The sequence below is a fragment of the Mauremys reevesii genome, linkage group 1, assembly GCF_016161935.1.
Source record: "Mauremys reevesii isolate NIE-2019 linkage group 1, ASM1616193v1, whole genome shotgun sequence".
Taxonomy (NCBI): Eukaryota; Metazoa; Chordata; order Testudines; family Geoemydidae; genus Mauremys; species Mauremys reevesii.
In genome coordinates this window covers 21555612-21568705 of record NC_052623.1, presented here as the reverse complement: position 1 = coordinate 21568705, position 13094 = coordinate 21555612, and the positions used below count along the sequence as shown (strand labels likewise).

The 13094-nt window shown below is 46.2% G+C and overlaps 1 protein-coding gene across 3 annotated transcripts in view; it reads left to right on the top strand.

The window, feature by feature from the left end:
- The window catches only part of GAB2 (GRB2 associated binding protein 2), a 195240-nt gene extending 186496 nt beyond the window's left edge, over positions 1–8744 (top strand). For all 3 annotated transcript variants that reach the window (XM_039497102.1, XM_039497103.1, XM_039497104.1), the window contains 4 exons: positions 1392–1482; positions 3345–3447; positions 4512–4637; positions 6238–8744. In XM_039497102.1, coding sequence (XP_039353036.1) covers positions 1392–1482; positions 3345–3447; positions 4512–4637; positions 6238–6381 — 464 coding nt within the window. In that variant the 3' untranslated portion in view covers positions 6382–8744. The remainder of the gene's footprint in view (positions 1–1391; positions 1483–3344; positions 3448–4511; positions 4638–6237) is intronic.
- The last annotated feature ends 4350 nt before the right edge of the window (positions 8745–13094 follow it).

The window sequence follows — 13094 nt, the reverse complement described above, 5'->3', positions numbered from 1 at the left end:
AGGCTTAGGGATACCCAGAGCATAGGGTTGCATCCCTGACCATCTTGCCTAATAGCCACTGATGGACCTGTCCTCCGTGAACGTATCTAGTTCTTTTTTGAACCCAGTTATACTTTTGTCCTTCACAACATCCCCTGGCAATGAGTTCCACAGGTTGACTGTGCGTCGCATGAAGAAGTATTCCCTTATGTTTGTTTTAAACCTATCGCTTATTCATTTCACTGGGTGACCCCTGGTTCTTGTGTTATATGAAGGGGAAAATACCTTATTCACTTTCTCCACACCATTCATGATTTTATAGACCTCTATCATATCCTCCCTTAGTTGTCTTTTTTCACAGTATCAACATGGTAGCCGCCTATTGTTACAAAGTAGTGTATTATTACGGTTAGTTATTCCCATTCTTTCTGGACAGCAGCACTCTCCTCTCCTTTGTAATGAGCTACATGTTACAGGGCAGATTTCCTTTTAAAATGCTTCATGGAAAACCTTCTGGTCAAAGCCCACTGCAACTAAGTGGCATGTTGATAATGTTAATTTCTGACTGACTGATCAACAGAGGAAGGCTTTTCCGAGTCTAATGGGCATCAGTGTTTCTTTAATAAGCCACACCTACATGCTGTCCTGCTGAGTGTTTTGGGGTCCTATCATTCCCATAGAAGACACATTCACCCCTCTGGGGCCCATATGACGGAACTCCCATTGGAGCCAGTGGGAGTGGGGATGTGTCACGGAGTGTAGGGGAGTCAGGCCCTGCACCCCCGGGCTCCCTGCTGATTCACCAGGACTCTCAGCCAGCCAGTAAAGCAGAAGGTTTATTTAGATGACAGGAACACAGTCCAACACAGGTCTTGCAGGCACAGATAACAGGATCCCCTTGGGGTTCTCTCTCTCTCTCCCCCCCCCCCCCCCCCCCCAGCCAGAGTCTGCCCTCTCTGCTCCCCCTCTTCCCCTCACTTTCCAGGGCCAGGAGGTCATCTGACCCCTTTGTCTCCCACACCTTTAGATGCACCTTTGCAGGGGAGGTGCTCGGGCCATCAGTTGCTAGGAGACAGAGTGTCAGGCATTCGGCCTTCTGCTTTGCAAGATACTTAGAGGCCTGCACCCAGCATTCCCAGCCCCCAGTACGAACAGACCCACTTCATCACAGAATGTGCACATGGGAGGGATGAAATCTGCTCTGATTTCCCGCAGCCCCTGCATGAATGACTGCAGGAACGTTGTGGCTGGGAATACTCCTTGACAGCAAGGATGATTGGGGGGAGGGAGGTGTTGGTCATCCAGGTGACTGTGGAGGCCTTTGCATTTTATTTTTTAAAATACAGTGATTTAGTGTTAGGGAGGGTTTAAAGAACGTGTTCACTGCTGAATAAATCCTCCTTCTGTGACAGCAAAGCCAACGCCTCTGGACCTCAGGAACAACACGGTCATCGATGAGCTTCCCTTCAAATCGCCGGTCACCAAATCTTGGTCCAGACCAACGTGAGTATATTGGGGGAGTCTTAACTCCTGCAACACCATCATGGACCAAGCTCAGGCCGTGTCCACATTAGCTGGACGTACTTAGCTTCAGGCTGATAGATTGTGATGACATAGCGAATGCACCAGGAGCCACATTCTAGTCTCAGTAATATCTGCATCATTCTGGAATATGGCCATTGCAGTCCATGGAGACGCTGGATTTACACCAGCGTGACTGAGATGTAACTAACCCTAGATCTCCAGTGTCGGCAGCACCAAAAAGCGCCTTCGGGTTCTTGTTGTGCTGGTCTCTTTAATGTCTCTTTCTGTTAATGGGATGTGTCTTCTATCTTGCAAGACTTGTATTTCGAGATGGGCCCTAGCTGCAAAGTCTGGAGCCAGATCTGAATTTCCCTAAAAGCTTGAGGATGTCTGGATTCAGGGTTTTTGCTTGGTCTGTTTTATAAGCAGGGGCCAGCTGCAAAGTTTCAATCTGGATCAGACTTTCTCAAAGCATATTGATGTTCAGATCTGAAATCCCAGTCTTGGCCTCAGTTCTAGCCCATCCAGAGAAATGTATCAGCATTTGCTAATTTTCTACCTGGTGGTATGATAAAACTCTGTGAATACAGGAGAATTGCCTCAAAGTCCACATTGAAATCCAGTGCATTACAAAGTGCTAATTACCAAAAGTCCAATGTTTTATCTCATTTGGAGATTGTTGCCCTTTTCAGAATTGTGCATAAACCAAACCACGCCTAAGTCGGAGAGTTTTGGTCCAAACTCAGAGCAAGGGTTGTCATTGGCTGGCTGAGGTTTACAAAATCTTGGAGTGAGCCCAGACTCAGATGAACCTGGAGTCAATATATGGTTTCATATCAAAACTAGCTAAAACCCTCAGTGTCAATGCAAAACAGGATGGCAATCAAAAGATTTTGACTGAATTTTGCTTTGAGAGCCCTTAAAACAAAGCTCAGCTGTGAGGAACTCTGCAAATTGTAACTAAAGAGCTTCATACCAAACCCTCTAAGCCAAAAGTGCTGGGATTCACACAACTCCAGTTCTGCCACTAGTTCATAGTCTGGCATTGTCCTATATGAGGACATTAGCTGTTATGACTGTTATAATAAATGGGATTGTTTGGAGACTGACTGCAGGGCATGAGAGCTGTGTGCTCAGATCACTACATTAGGAAACATACAGAGCTTGGGTTTTGATTGACAGGACGCCTGACCCCACAGAAGCTAATGGATTTTTCTCTTATCGACTAATTTTATGACCCTTTTTTACTGCAAGGCAACCAATAGCTTTTTAAGAGGGGGACTTCAGTAACAGACTCTGATTGCATTATGTTATTCCTTATACAGTAATTAGATCTGGTTGACTGAAAACAAGATGAGGCCTTCAAGGTTTAGCCTTCCATCAAAATGCAAGAAGGCTACTGCACAGTAAACGCAAGCTTGAAGCTGTGATTAGTATGGAGGGGAAATGGCGCAAGCAGCTCGCGGGCTGTATGTGCTGTCATAAGGGGATTGCAATTAAATACATCCTGTGAGATAAAAGAGTTTATGGAGCCTGGACTCTAGTAATATGATAGCAGGAGAATTGAGGCGACATACAGAAACATGGTGATATTAAACAGAAACGAGCCAGAGCTAAAGGCCCAAATCTGGATCCTCCCTGAACTATGGGAAGCTTGGGTTGTGGAGACAAACTTTAGAAATGGTCCTTCTTAAGTGGCACCAAAACCCCGGATCTCATCCATGAGCTGCAGGAGAGTTCAGACGTGGATCCCAGCTCCGCAACTCTGACCCCATCCCTAGTAAGTGGTGAGCAGCAGGGTCCTGCGGCTGTAACTAACCCATCGGCACCTCTCATTACAGCCAGACTTTCAACTCCAGCGCCTCACAATACTGCCGCCCAGTCTCCACCCAGAGCATCACCAGCACTGACTCGGGAGACAGCGAGGAAAACTACGTGGCCATGGTAAGTCCTGTTAGCACTGTCGAGCTTCCTAAGCAAGGCACCTATGTCCTGCAGTGACTTGGGCTCTAGAAACGCAAGCCACGGGTAGTGACCGTAGTGTTCAAGATACTCAGATCTATGGTGACAAGGACGGTATATATCCTTATGGATTACAGGGCGGTTGTTTGTCACATGGCATTCTAACATGTATCTATATGAAACATCCTGTTTTATGTTGTGGGAGCAGAGAATGAGAGTGGACAAGACATGCCGTGTGCTTCTTCCTCCCGCACCAGAAAACTCAAAAATGACCCTCCCTTTATTAAGTACTACTCTGCATCATATCATGGTCCTCTCTGGGAACTGGAGGGCCAAAAACTCTATTATTTTACTTCCATGCCACACTTTATTGTACCTGTTTATTTTTAGATTGATTTTGGACCCTTCTCCCACAGGAAGTGCTGGCATTCTCTGACTCTGTCTGGGCGGGGGCAGGAGCCATCTATACTGTCCCAAGCATGAAAAGGCAGGTTCCCAGCTGCTATAACCAGTGACACTGATGAAAGAGACAGGAGAATTTTTGTCGTTTACAAACTGCTACCCCATGACCTATTATTAATCAATTGTATTTAAGTTTACACAGAGCTCTTCGTCGTGCTGGGAAATGTATTCAGAGTGTGTACACATTTCCCAGACCTGCAGTGCAGTGTAGTGAAGTGTAATGATGATTCTGGGCCCAATTATGGCCATGCTAAGGCCTGGTTCCAGCAAAGCACTTAAGCATATGTTTAACTTCAGGCATGTGAGTAGTTCCATTGAAGTGCATCAAGTTAAGCACGTGATTTGGGCTATTGGACCCCATTAAATTCAGTCCACTGTGCTGTTCTCGTGGCTCTTGAGGCAGATTGGTCCCTTCTGACCTTAAGTCTATGAATCTATGAAAAAATTGCAGAGGGGTAAGTGAGGGGAGAATTCAGGCCAGGCTCTCGCTTAACGTGCTACCAGTGAGGGATTTTGGTTTTAGGTCCCTTGTATTCTCCTTGTTTTATTAACCCTTTTTTTCTCCCACCTCTTTCCTACATTAGCAAAATCCTGTTTCTGCTTCTCCGGTTCCTAGTGGCACCAACAGCCCAGCAGCAAAAAAGAGTTCGGGGAGTGTGGATTATCTAGCCCTGGACTTCCAGCCAAACTCACCTGGGCCACACAGAAAGGTATCTTGGGTTGTTTTTTTTTAATTTTTAATTAAATATTATGTATTTTTAATGGTTTGAAACCAGCTCAACAAACAATAGGGGCTTGATTCTCGGCTGAGACACTGCTTCAGTGATGTCAGTGGTGTTGGATCTGGCTCTGTATATTATTCTAGGCCAAAGTCCATCCTTACTCACGTACCCGCAGCTGTACTGGAGGTGTAACTAAGACCATTGGAGGCAACGGCTTTTATGGCTGTAAGGGAGAGCGGAATTTGGCCCACCCACTATAGATCCTATATTAGGCCTAATTCAGCTTCCACTGAAGTCAACAGGAAGATGCCGCTTTCTATGGGAGCTGGATTAGGTCCCCTCATTCCTTTCTTCCATTTTCAGATGCAGGATCTCCAAAGTGCCCTGGCCTAAATTATCCAAAATGACTTGTGATTCGGATGCCCAACTTGAGGCACCTTGAAGGCGACGGCTTTTTAGAAAGGGCTGAGCACCCAGCCACGGAAAATCAGGCTGCCCTTAAGGTGCATCAAGCTGAGCATCAAAACCACAAGTCACTTTTGAAAAGTGAAGCCCCTATCTATGAGCCAAATTCTGCTGAGCCAATTAAGATGCTGCCAAATGAGGACTAGCTGGCAGGAGCAGATGGACCAGTGATGGGAAACACCAGCAAAATGGCTTCTAGATAACATGGAATGAAATTAGTGGCTCTTCAGTATGTTCAAATATGTATCTTAAATGCAATGCACCTGTATGCTATATAGTGTCTTCCATGCCAACTACATGGATTACAGAACAAAACAATACACATACGCGAGAGGTGGCATAAAGCCACAAAAATCTAATCTGGATCCAGTTTAAGATTTTCTGAACCTCCAAAGTTTGGAACTGGGATTTTCAATTGTGTTTCTCTAAAAGAATTAAGCAACTGCAGAGGGACAAGAAAATTCAAGTACTCTGAAAAGCAACTATGTAAAAACAGCATCGTCCCACTCAGCAGATCTGCTCCTTCTGTGAATTTGGAGCCGCACCTGCTTCTTTGAATGACAAAAATAATCTTTTACTCCTTGTTAGCCCTGCAGAGCCAACACAGCTAAAAGAGGGGGAGCTGGATTCTAGTCCTTCTACTGTGTCGCTAACAGTTGCTTAGTGAGAAGGAAAGAACCCCGTTGGACTCTCAGATCCCAGGCTGTGTTTGCAGTGCTGGCAGTTAGAAAGCAATATTGTTTTGCTTGTAAACTGAGCACTCTTGATGCAGAGTCGCTGAGAGACAATAAACGTGGAAACCCAGGGTACCATTTTACACTCTTCTTTCAGACCAGGCTCTCACTTTGGGCCTGATCCAAAGCCTATTAAGTCAATAGGAGTGTTTTGATCAAGGCTTCATTAAAAAATAAGAGGAATCTAAAGAAGGGATTTGCAAGTAATATAAATGAAGAGCTACCCAGGCTGAGATATAGGCAGGTGGTTCCAGATAGCAAGAGCTGCAGAGGAGAAGACTCGTACAGTATGAGGGGGGAGATTGTACTAGAGGACAGAGATGAGGCCAGCAGAGTGGGCTAGATGTACTATCACTACGTCACGCTGTGTTCTCCTCCCCTGTACCCAGCCCTCCACATCGTCAGTCGCCTCAGACGAGAAGGTCGATTATGTGCAGGTTGACAAAGAGAAGACACAAGCCCTGCAGAACACCATGCAGGAGTGGACCGACGTCCGGCAATCAGCAGAGCCCGTTAAGAGCATGAAGCAGTAATGGACGGGGCAGATGGGGACAGCCATCCAGACAGGCAAATGTCCGACGGGTTTTCCCAGGCTGGGGTTCCCCTGGGTATGCGAGCTCACTTTGGGGTTGCATTGCTACAGTACTGTTGTTTGGGTCTTTTTTTTTAAAAGAAACTTCATTTCAGGGGAAGACTTGGCAGATATTGTTTGCCAGTGACAAAGACCAACTACTTGCAGTGGCTGGGTTTGTGCTATTACTTTAGCTGCTGGATATACTGTTCAGGAACTTAAAACTTAGCAATACTGGGGTCACAAGTGCCCTGCATGTCTTTTGCTTACAGCTGTTATTAAAGCCACCTTGTACTTGCTAACACTGTAGTATCTCTCTCAGTCTTCTTCTGTACTGTACACCTGAACTGTGCCGAATGTATACTGGTTTGGTGGCATCCTTTACAGGACACGGATTCCCGCTCCATACCGTATGGTGGTCCTGACCTCTTCAACCTCTTCAAAAAATGGGCAACTGCCAGTTCTAATATGTACTTGTTTTATTATCAAATCGCTTGTCAATAACGACTGACATGCCTTTGTAACCTGCAGGGGGCGCTTCTCCATCAGGCGGCATGGCTTGTGTGCCAATACCTGTAGCTTGCAAAGCGCCCAGACTGACCGACGGGTTGAGACAACCTTAGACCTCCAGGGCTGACCTCTCCTCCCCCCCAGCACACACATAATGTATCAAACAGCAAGAGGTGCCTCTACTTTTTAAATGGGTGTTGGTGGAATGGGGGTGGGGGGTTCAAAGCTCCCCAAAATGAAAGGGCTGGCAGGATCGGCCTTGTGAAAGCAGAATTCAAGGGCTAGAGGCTTGAACTCAATGGGAATCCTTTCACTGACTTCAATAGGCTCTGGATCCAGCCCTGAGGGCCAACTTCTACTCAGGGCGGCAGCGTTTGCAGCCTCATTGGGAGACAATTCTGCCGCCGTTGAAGTCAGCGGAGGCTTTGCCATTGATTGCAATGGGAGCCGGAAAAGGCTCCCCTGAGTCTGAGTGGAGAGTTAGGCCCATGTGTGACTTGTATGGCTTCATGATGAGTAAGGGGAATGGGATGTGGGACTGTCGACAAGGATCTGGCGAGCGTAGCTACTCTACCAAGGAAGGGGTGGAATTGTTGAAGAGGCCCAAGGAGGGAGAGCTAGGTGTAATGCAGTGGAGTTGAGTGAAAGAAATGTAGGCTACTGGTGAGCTCATCAGCTGGGGAATAGTCTCCCACGAGGAGTCAGGGCAGTCCCATCACTTGAGTGCCCTAAAACTGGCTTAAATAAAGCAGTGAGGAACGTGCTGTAGGGAACGACTGTGCACTGGGCCCTAAGAACTGACCTGTGCCGCCTTCCCCCATCTCTAGTTGCCTCAGTCGTGTGGTTTGCACAGTGCGGTGCCTCAACACTACAGTAGTAATTGGTGTTGATGAAATTAACAATCCTCAGCTCTAATGAACAATGAGCACCAAGTATACATAGGGTAGTGAGGTCCAGGGTCTTGACTCATCCGGCACTTTGGGTTCATCTTCTTCTAAGCCCTTGTCCCTCTGAGAGGAGTGAGAAGGAAGGGAGACCCTATTGCCTGGATAATAATCTGTAAACACATGGATAACAATCCATGACCCCGTAACAATATGGAGGAACAACAATCAACGTGTAATGGTCTGATTGCCAAACAGAATGCTAGAAACGTGCTAAGCACTGATTTGGACAAACAGCATTGCTGTAAGCTAAGAGTGAACAGAAGGATAAACCAAGAGGTTAAGATAAACACAATGATTAAAGAACTCAGAATATCTATTCGGCTCCTACTCCCCCCTCCCATTGGCAACAGGGATGGATGACAAAGGGTGAGATTTTCAAATGGGCCTAAATGAGTTAGGCACTATAGCTGGCCAGAAAATGGAAATCCAGTCCCATGAAAAAGTTCATTTTTTGTTTTTATAATTGTCCTGAATTGGGATCAAAAGTCCAAAATGACATTTTCACAGGACGGGATTTTCAGGAAGTCAGAGGGAGAACTGAAAATGGCGTTTTTTGACTTCCCAGCTGCCCACCCGGGAAGGCTCTTGTAATTTTCACTTTCTCCCCACAGGCAGAAAGCGAAACAGCAGAAGACTTCCAGGCCAACAGCTGGGGAAATGACATTTTGATTTTTCCAAATGGAAAATTGAAATTTTTTTAGCAAAATTGAAATTTTCCCACAGGAAAAAAAAATTGTGATTTTGCAAAATGGGCATTTTCCATCAGAAAACCATTCTGATGGAAAATTCCCAACCAGCTCTGCTAGGCACCCAATGCTCATTGAATGTGCTAACTCTGGCTGAGTAACATGGGGGTGGGGATGGTCAAGACAACATCACCTATATATTGTGTTGCACTGACGCAAAAGCAGTAGGGTAGTGAACACTGCAAGGCTGGTTCTAATGTCGTCATGGTGCCAATCCTGGTTCTTTGACTGTAGCCGGCACTGCTACTGGGCATACACAAACAGCCTGCCTGTGAGGCAGCTATCGTGATGCATGGCCAATTCACCTCTATAAAACCATGCACACGTCATGTCTACAGGTAGGAGCTGTGCATTTCCTTGCAGCCTCATGCTCATATGTGTTCGCTATGAGGATGCCTCGGAAGGAGCGTTAAAATACTGAGCACATTGAGAGAGGGCTCATACAGCTCAAACCATTGACATCAGTGGAGCTACTCCTGATTATAGTGCAGTGTAAGCAATAGGAGAATCAAGCCCATCGGGTGCCTTAAGACATTCAGTCAAGGGCAGAGGACCCAGATGAAGGCCCTCAGTGAGGCACAGGGCTTGGTCTGGGCTTTCTATTTTGGGGTGCATTTCACTCTGAGTGGGGAGCGCAGCTTTGCCAATGAGTTGGTTCTTTTTCAGTTTTTAAATAAAGTTCCTTCAGCATCAACAAGAAACCAGTGGCACTGGAACACTTTTAATAATGGGGGTGCTGAAAGCCAGCCCCCTTACCCCTGTCTGACCCCCTCACCCCCCAGAGCTGGGACCAGGAGCAGGGCCACGTCTCCCCAAGACGGGGTACCCAGACACGGGTAAGGGGGCCGAGGCTGGGGACGGGCACGGGGACAGGAGAGGAGCCCTGGAGCTGGCAGCCAAGACCCCGAGTGTGGGGCCGGGAGTGGAGCTCAGTGTAAAACTTGGGGGTGCTGCAGCACCACCACCCCACCCCGTACCCCAAGTTCTCACCACTATGCAGGAAAATAATTATTGCTAATTATTATTGTTTGAGCATTAACAGCTCTTCCAGATCTGCCCCTCCCCCCATCCTGCAATGAGCACTGCATGACCCAAGTGGATCCCGTTGTAGGATGCTGCTCTTTGAGACCATTATGCTGCCTTGCAAAACGGTCCAGAAATTTTACCAGCCCAGGGACATCTTCTACTCTCCTACCCTTTACCTGCAAAAGGCTGATGATCATGAAAAAGCTATAGGGACATTTTGCAAGGCTGCCATGATGGTATTTTACAGGAAAAATAAAGCAGGTGTCAATGGCCCAAATAAAAAGAATACTAATCAGTGTGGTGTTGCAGGAAAAAGCTAATAGATGGGGCCAGCATAGATCTCTGTCTGTCATAGGTCTGTGAGTGCTTTGTCGCCAGCAAGCTCCTCTGTCCTGCATACAGCGTCTGAATCTTTTTGCAGTGAGACAATACAAGAAGAGCACGATACGTTGCACTTCTGTAGCCCCATTCATCACAGAGCTCAGTGGGGCTGGTCCTAAGACCACAGAAGTCAGTGTAAAGATTCCCATTAAATTCAAGAGTCCCATTAACAGGATATTGGCAACCCTTGTAGTCTAAACCTTGCAGCACTGTGGTACTTCTCGAGACCCAGGAAGTGGAAATAACTGGAAACAAAAGCAAAACTGATTCAGCTAGTCTCACTCGCCCAGTTGAAGGGATTTGCAAAATGTAACAACAAAAATGGCATATGCATTGGGGAACAAATAACATTTTTAACATTCTTCCAATTTTAATGGTCTAAAATATTATCATTAACACAGATGAGACTCTTTTTTTTTAACAAGCTATGATTATTGGCCTTACAATGTCCCTTTAATTTATTAACCCTTTCTGTTCATTTCGCCCACCAGTGGAATGCAGCCGCCTCTGGTGTGCATCACAACAGGTATTTTAACAGCGCACAGCAGTACCACCCCACATTTTAGGACAGGCAGGCCTCTCAAACAATGTAATTATTACAGAGCTGAAACTGACACCAACTTCAGCCAGGAAACTTAACAAAATATTGGGCCCACTGAAGTCAATGGAAAGACTCCTGTTGATTTGAATGGATGTTAGAGCAGGTTCTGTGCTCACAGTAAATCGATACATGCCCTGCCTGTGTGACTTGTAGCCTGCATGCACGTATATTCAGAGCTTTGGGAATTCACCAGAAGATGCGTGATCAGAAATTCATTTTCTCTTCACATCTACCAGGCTGGAGAGAAGTTGAACTTGCCAAATGGCCACGTACTATTAGGATGCTACTATATATCTTGAAAGCCAGGGAGCTGAAACAGGAACAGTCTGGGCATTTTATGACTGATGTCAGTGGCACGACAGATACAATAGCAGATGAGCTGTTCGGTGTGACAGTCCCATTGTGCAAGCGATTGCTTTAATTCCACGCTAGAACATTCAGTCAAATGCAAACATCTCTACTGTAACACTGCCGTGACTGGGAACGAGACTTGGAGTTGGTGATCAAAGTTTCCCACCCTGTCCAAGTAAATACGTGTGTGTGTTCAGATTTACTTTTAAGGCAGCTACAGACCTCCTGAAACTGCTGGATGCATCTCCTGCTCTGCTCACTGGTGAGCACTCGTTATGTTCTCCCTTTCACGTTGTTCAGGAAGGTGGCGCATTCCTGAGACGTCTGTTACACAGCACAGTGCACATAGTCAGTGCATACTCGATAATAACCTGCATGCGCTGTGCATTATGGTGCTCTGCCTTCAAAGACAGGCACATTTAGGGGCCTAAGTATGTTGACCTGATATAGGTGGCTGCTGTGACAAAAGAACTCACTCCTGGTTGTTCAATCCCTGGTGAATGTTTGTGCAGCATTTCTGCTTAATCCAGCCTGAAAACCAACAGCTTTAAATGCATGGGCATCAATGACTTTGCCCTGAGGGAATTAGTCTATTGCGTCCCATCTGCAGTGGCTTCTTGGCTAGATCTGGGTATTTTAGGGAGCTCAATGCCTTGAAAATAATTAATCTTAAATGCCAATGAAAGGCTTGGCCTGATTCTCATGCCAAGGCCTCCTGTCTTTGCCGTCCCACCTAGAAAAAAATGGGTGTGTGGTGATGAAGAGAGGTTGAATTTTTGTCAAGCGCTGTGCCATTTTTCTTATTGTTAAGGTATAACAAGATCATGGCACAAAACCCTCAGCCATACTGTGCTAAGCAGATATTTTTTAAGGGCGCATGTATCCGAAAGCACTGACTTCTATACAGTACCTTATTAGGCCTCCTCAGTATAACATGTATGACGCAGGACCGATGCTGACTGGTAGCCACAGCTGTGACTGGAGAGAATTCTGACCTACCCATCCGCAAGTCACAGGGACTAGGTACATTTGAGCTTGTATATTTGAAGGCTGAAGGTTCCAGTGCGCCCCAAGTTGCTGTCCCTGTATCAACCACTTCCTTAATTCCACTGCAGCTTTTCCCTTCACTGCTCTGCTGCGCTATTTTAGTTCAAGTACTTTGACTCACAGCTGAAAAGCACTAAGATGCTGTTATTTGTGCACTGATATTATGACTGTTAATGATATTCCTGCAGCTTGACAGCTGTAGTTTTATTAAATCATTTCTTCCATGGCCACATCCATGGCATCCTTCCCTCTGTTGGTCTGTCCTCGGTCTCCTGTCCTCTTGGCCGTCTCTACAGTTCTTTGGGGTGTATTGTTGCTAAGGTCCCCGCAGCGCTGGTTCACATGGGAAAGACCCAATATTTAAGGCTTGTAGGGCTGCCAAAGTGTCATGGGATATTTTCCAAGCCAGCCCAATGTGACACCACTGTAACATTTATTCCCCTGTGCATACAGATGGCAGGATCACCAGTTGCAATGCAAACAGATAGAACCCAGGACTGTCAGCTCTATCATTTGAGCAAAATTAGATTTTCTGTTAACTCACTAGCGGTAGTAGGGCTTTTCTATTCTGTACAAATTGGAGTGTGGGCTACACTCTAGAGCAGTGATTCTCAATCTATTTACCATTGTGAGCTGCATATGCGGCTCAGAATATGTTATGTGGGTTGCATCCAGTACTACTTATATGGCCCCAAGGATGTCACATGGGCCGCAGCTCTGTGCTGATGGGCCGCAGGTTGAGAACCACTGCTCTAGAGGGATGATCAAAGACTGGGCACTACGACAAGTCACGAGTTCGCAGCCCCATCGCTTCTGCTGACTTCCTCTGTGGCTTTGGGTGAGTCACTTATCCTGCCTGGATCTCATTTTCTTTCCCATTTGTAAAATGAGGATAGTAGTACGTATTTCCCTATCTCACGAAGGTGTTGTGAGGGTTAATTAGTTAATGTCAGGAGATGCAAAGTTCTGTCAGTAGTCTGTACATTACTGGATCACTACATGATGATGATGCACCTTAATATTACAACACCAAATGTCACAATGCCATCCTGGAACCAGGATGTCC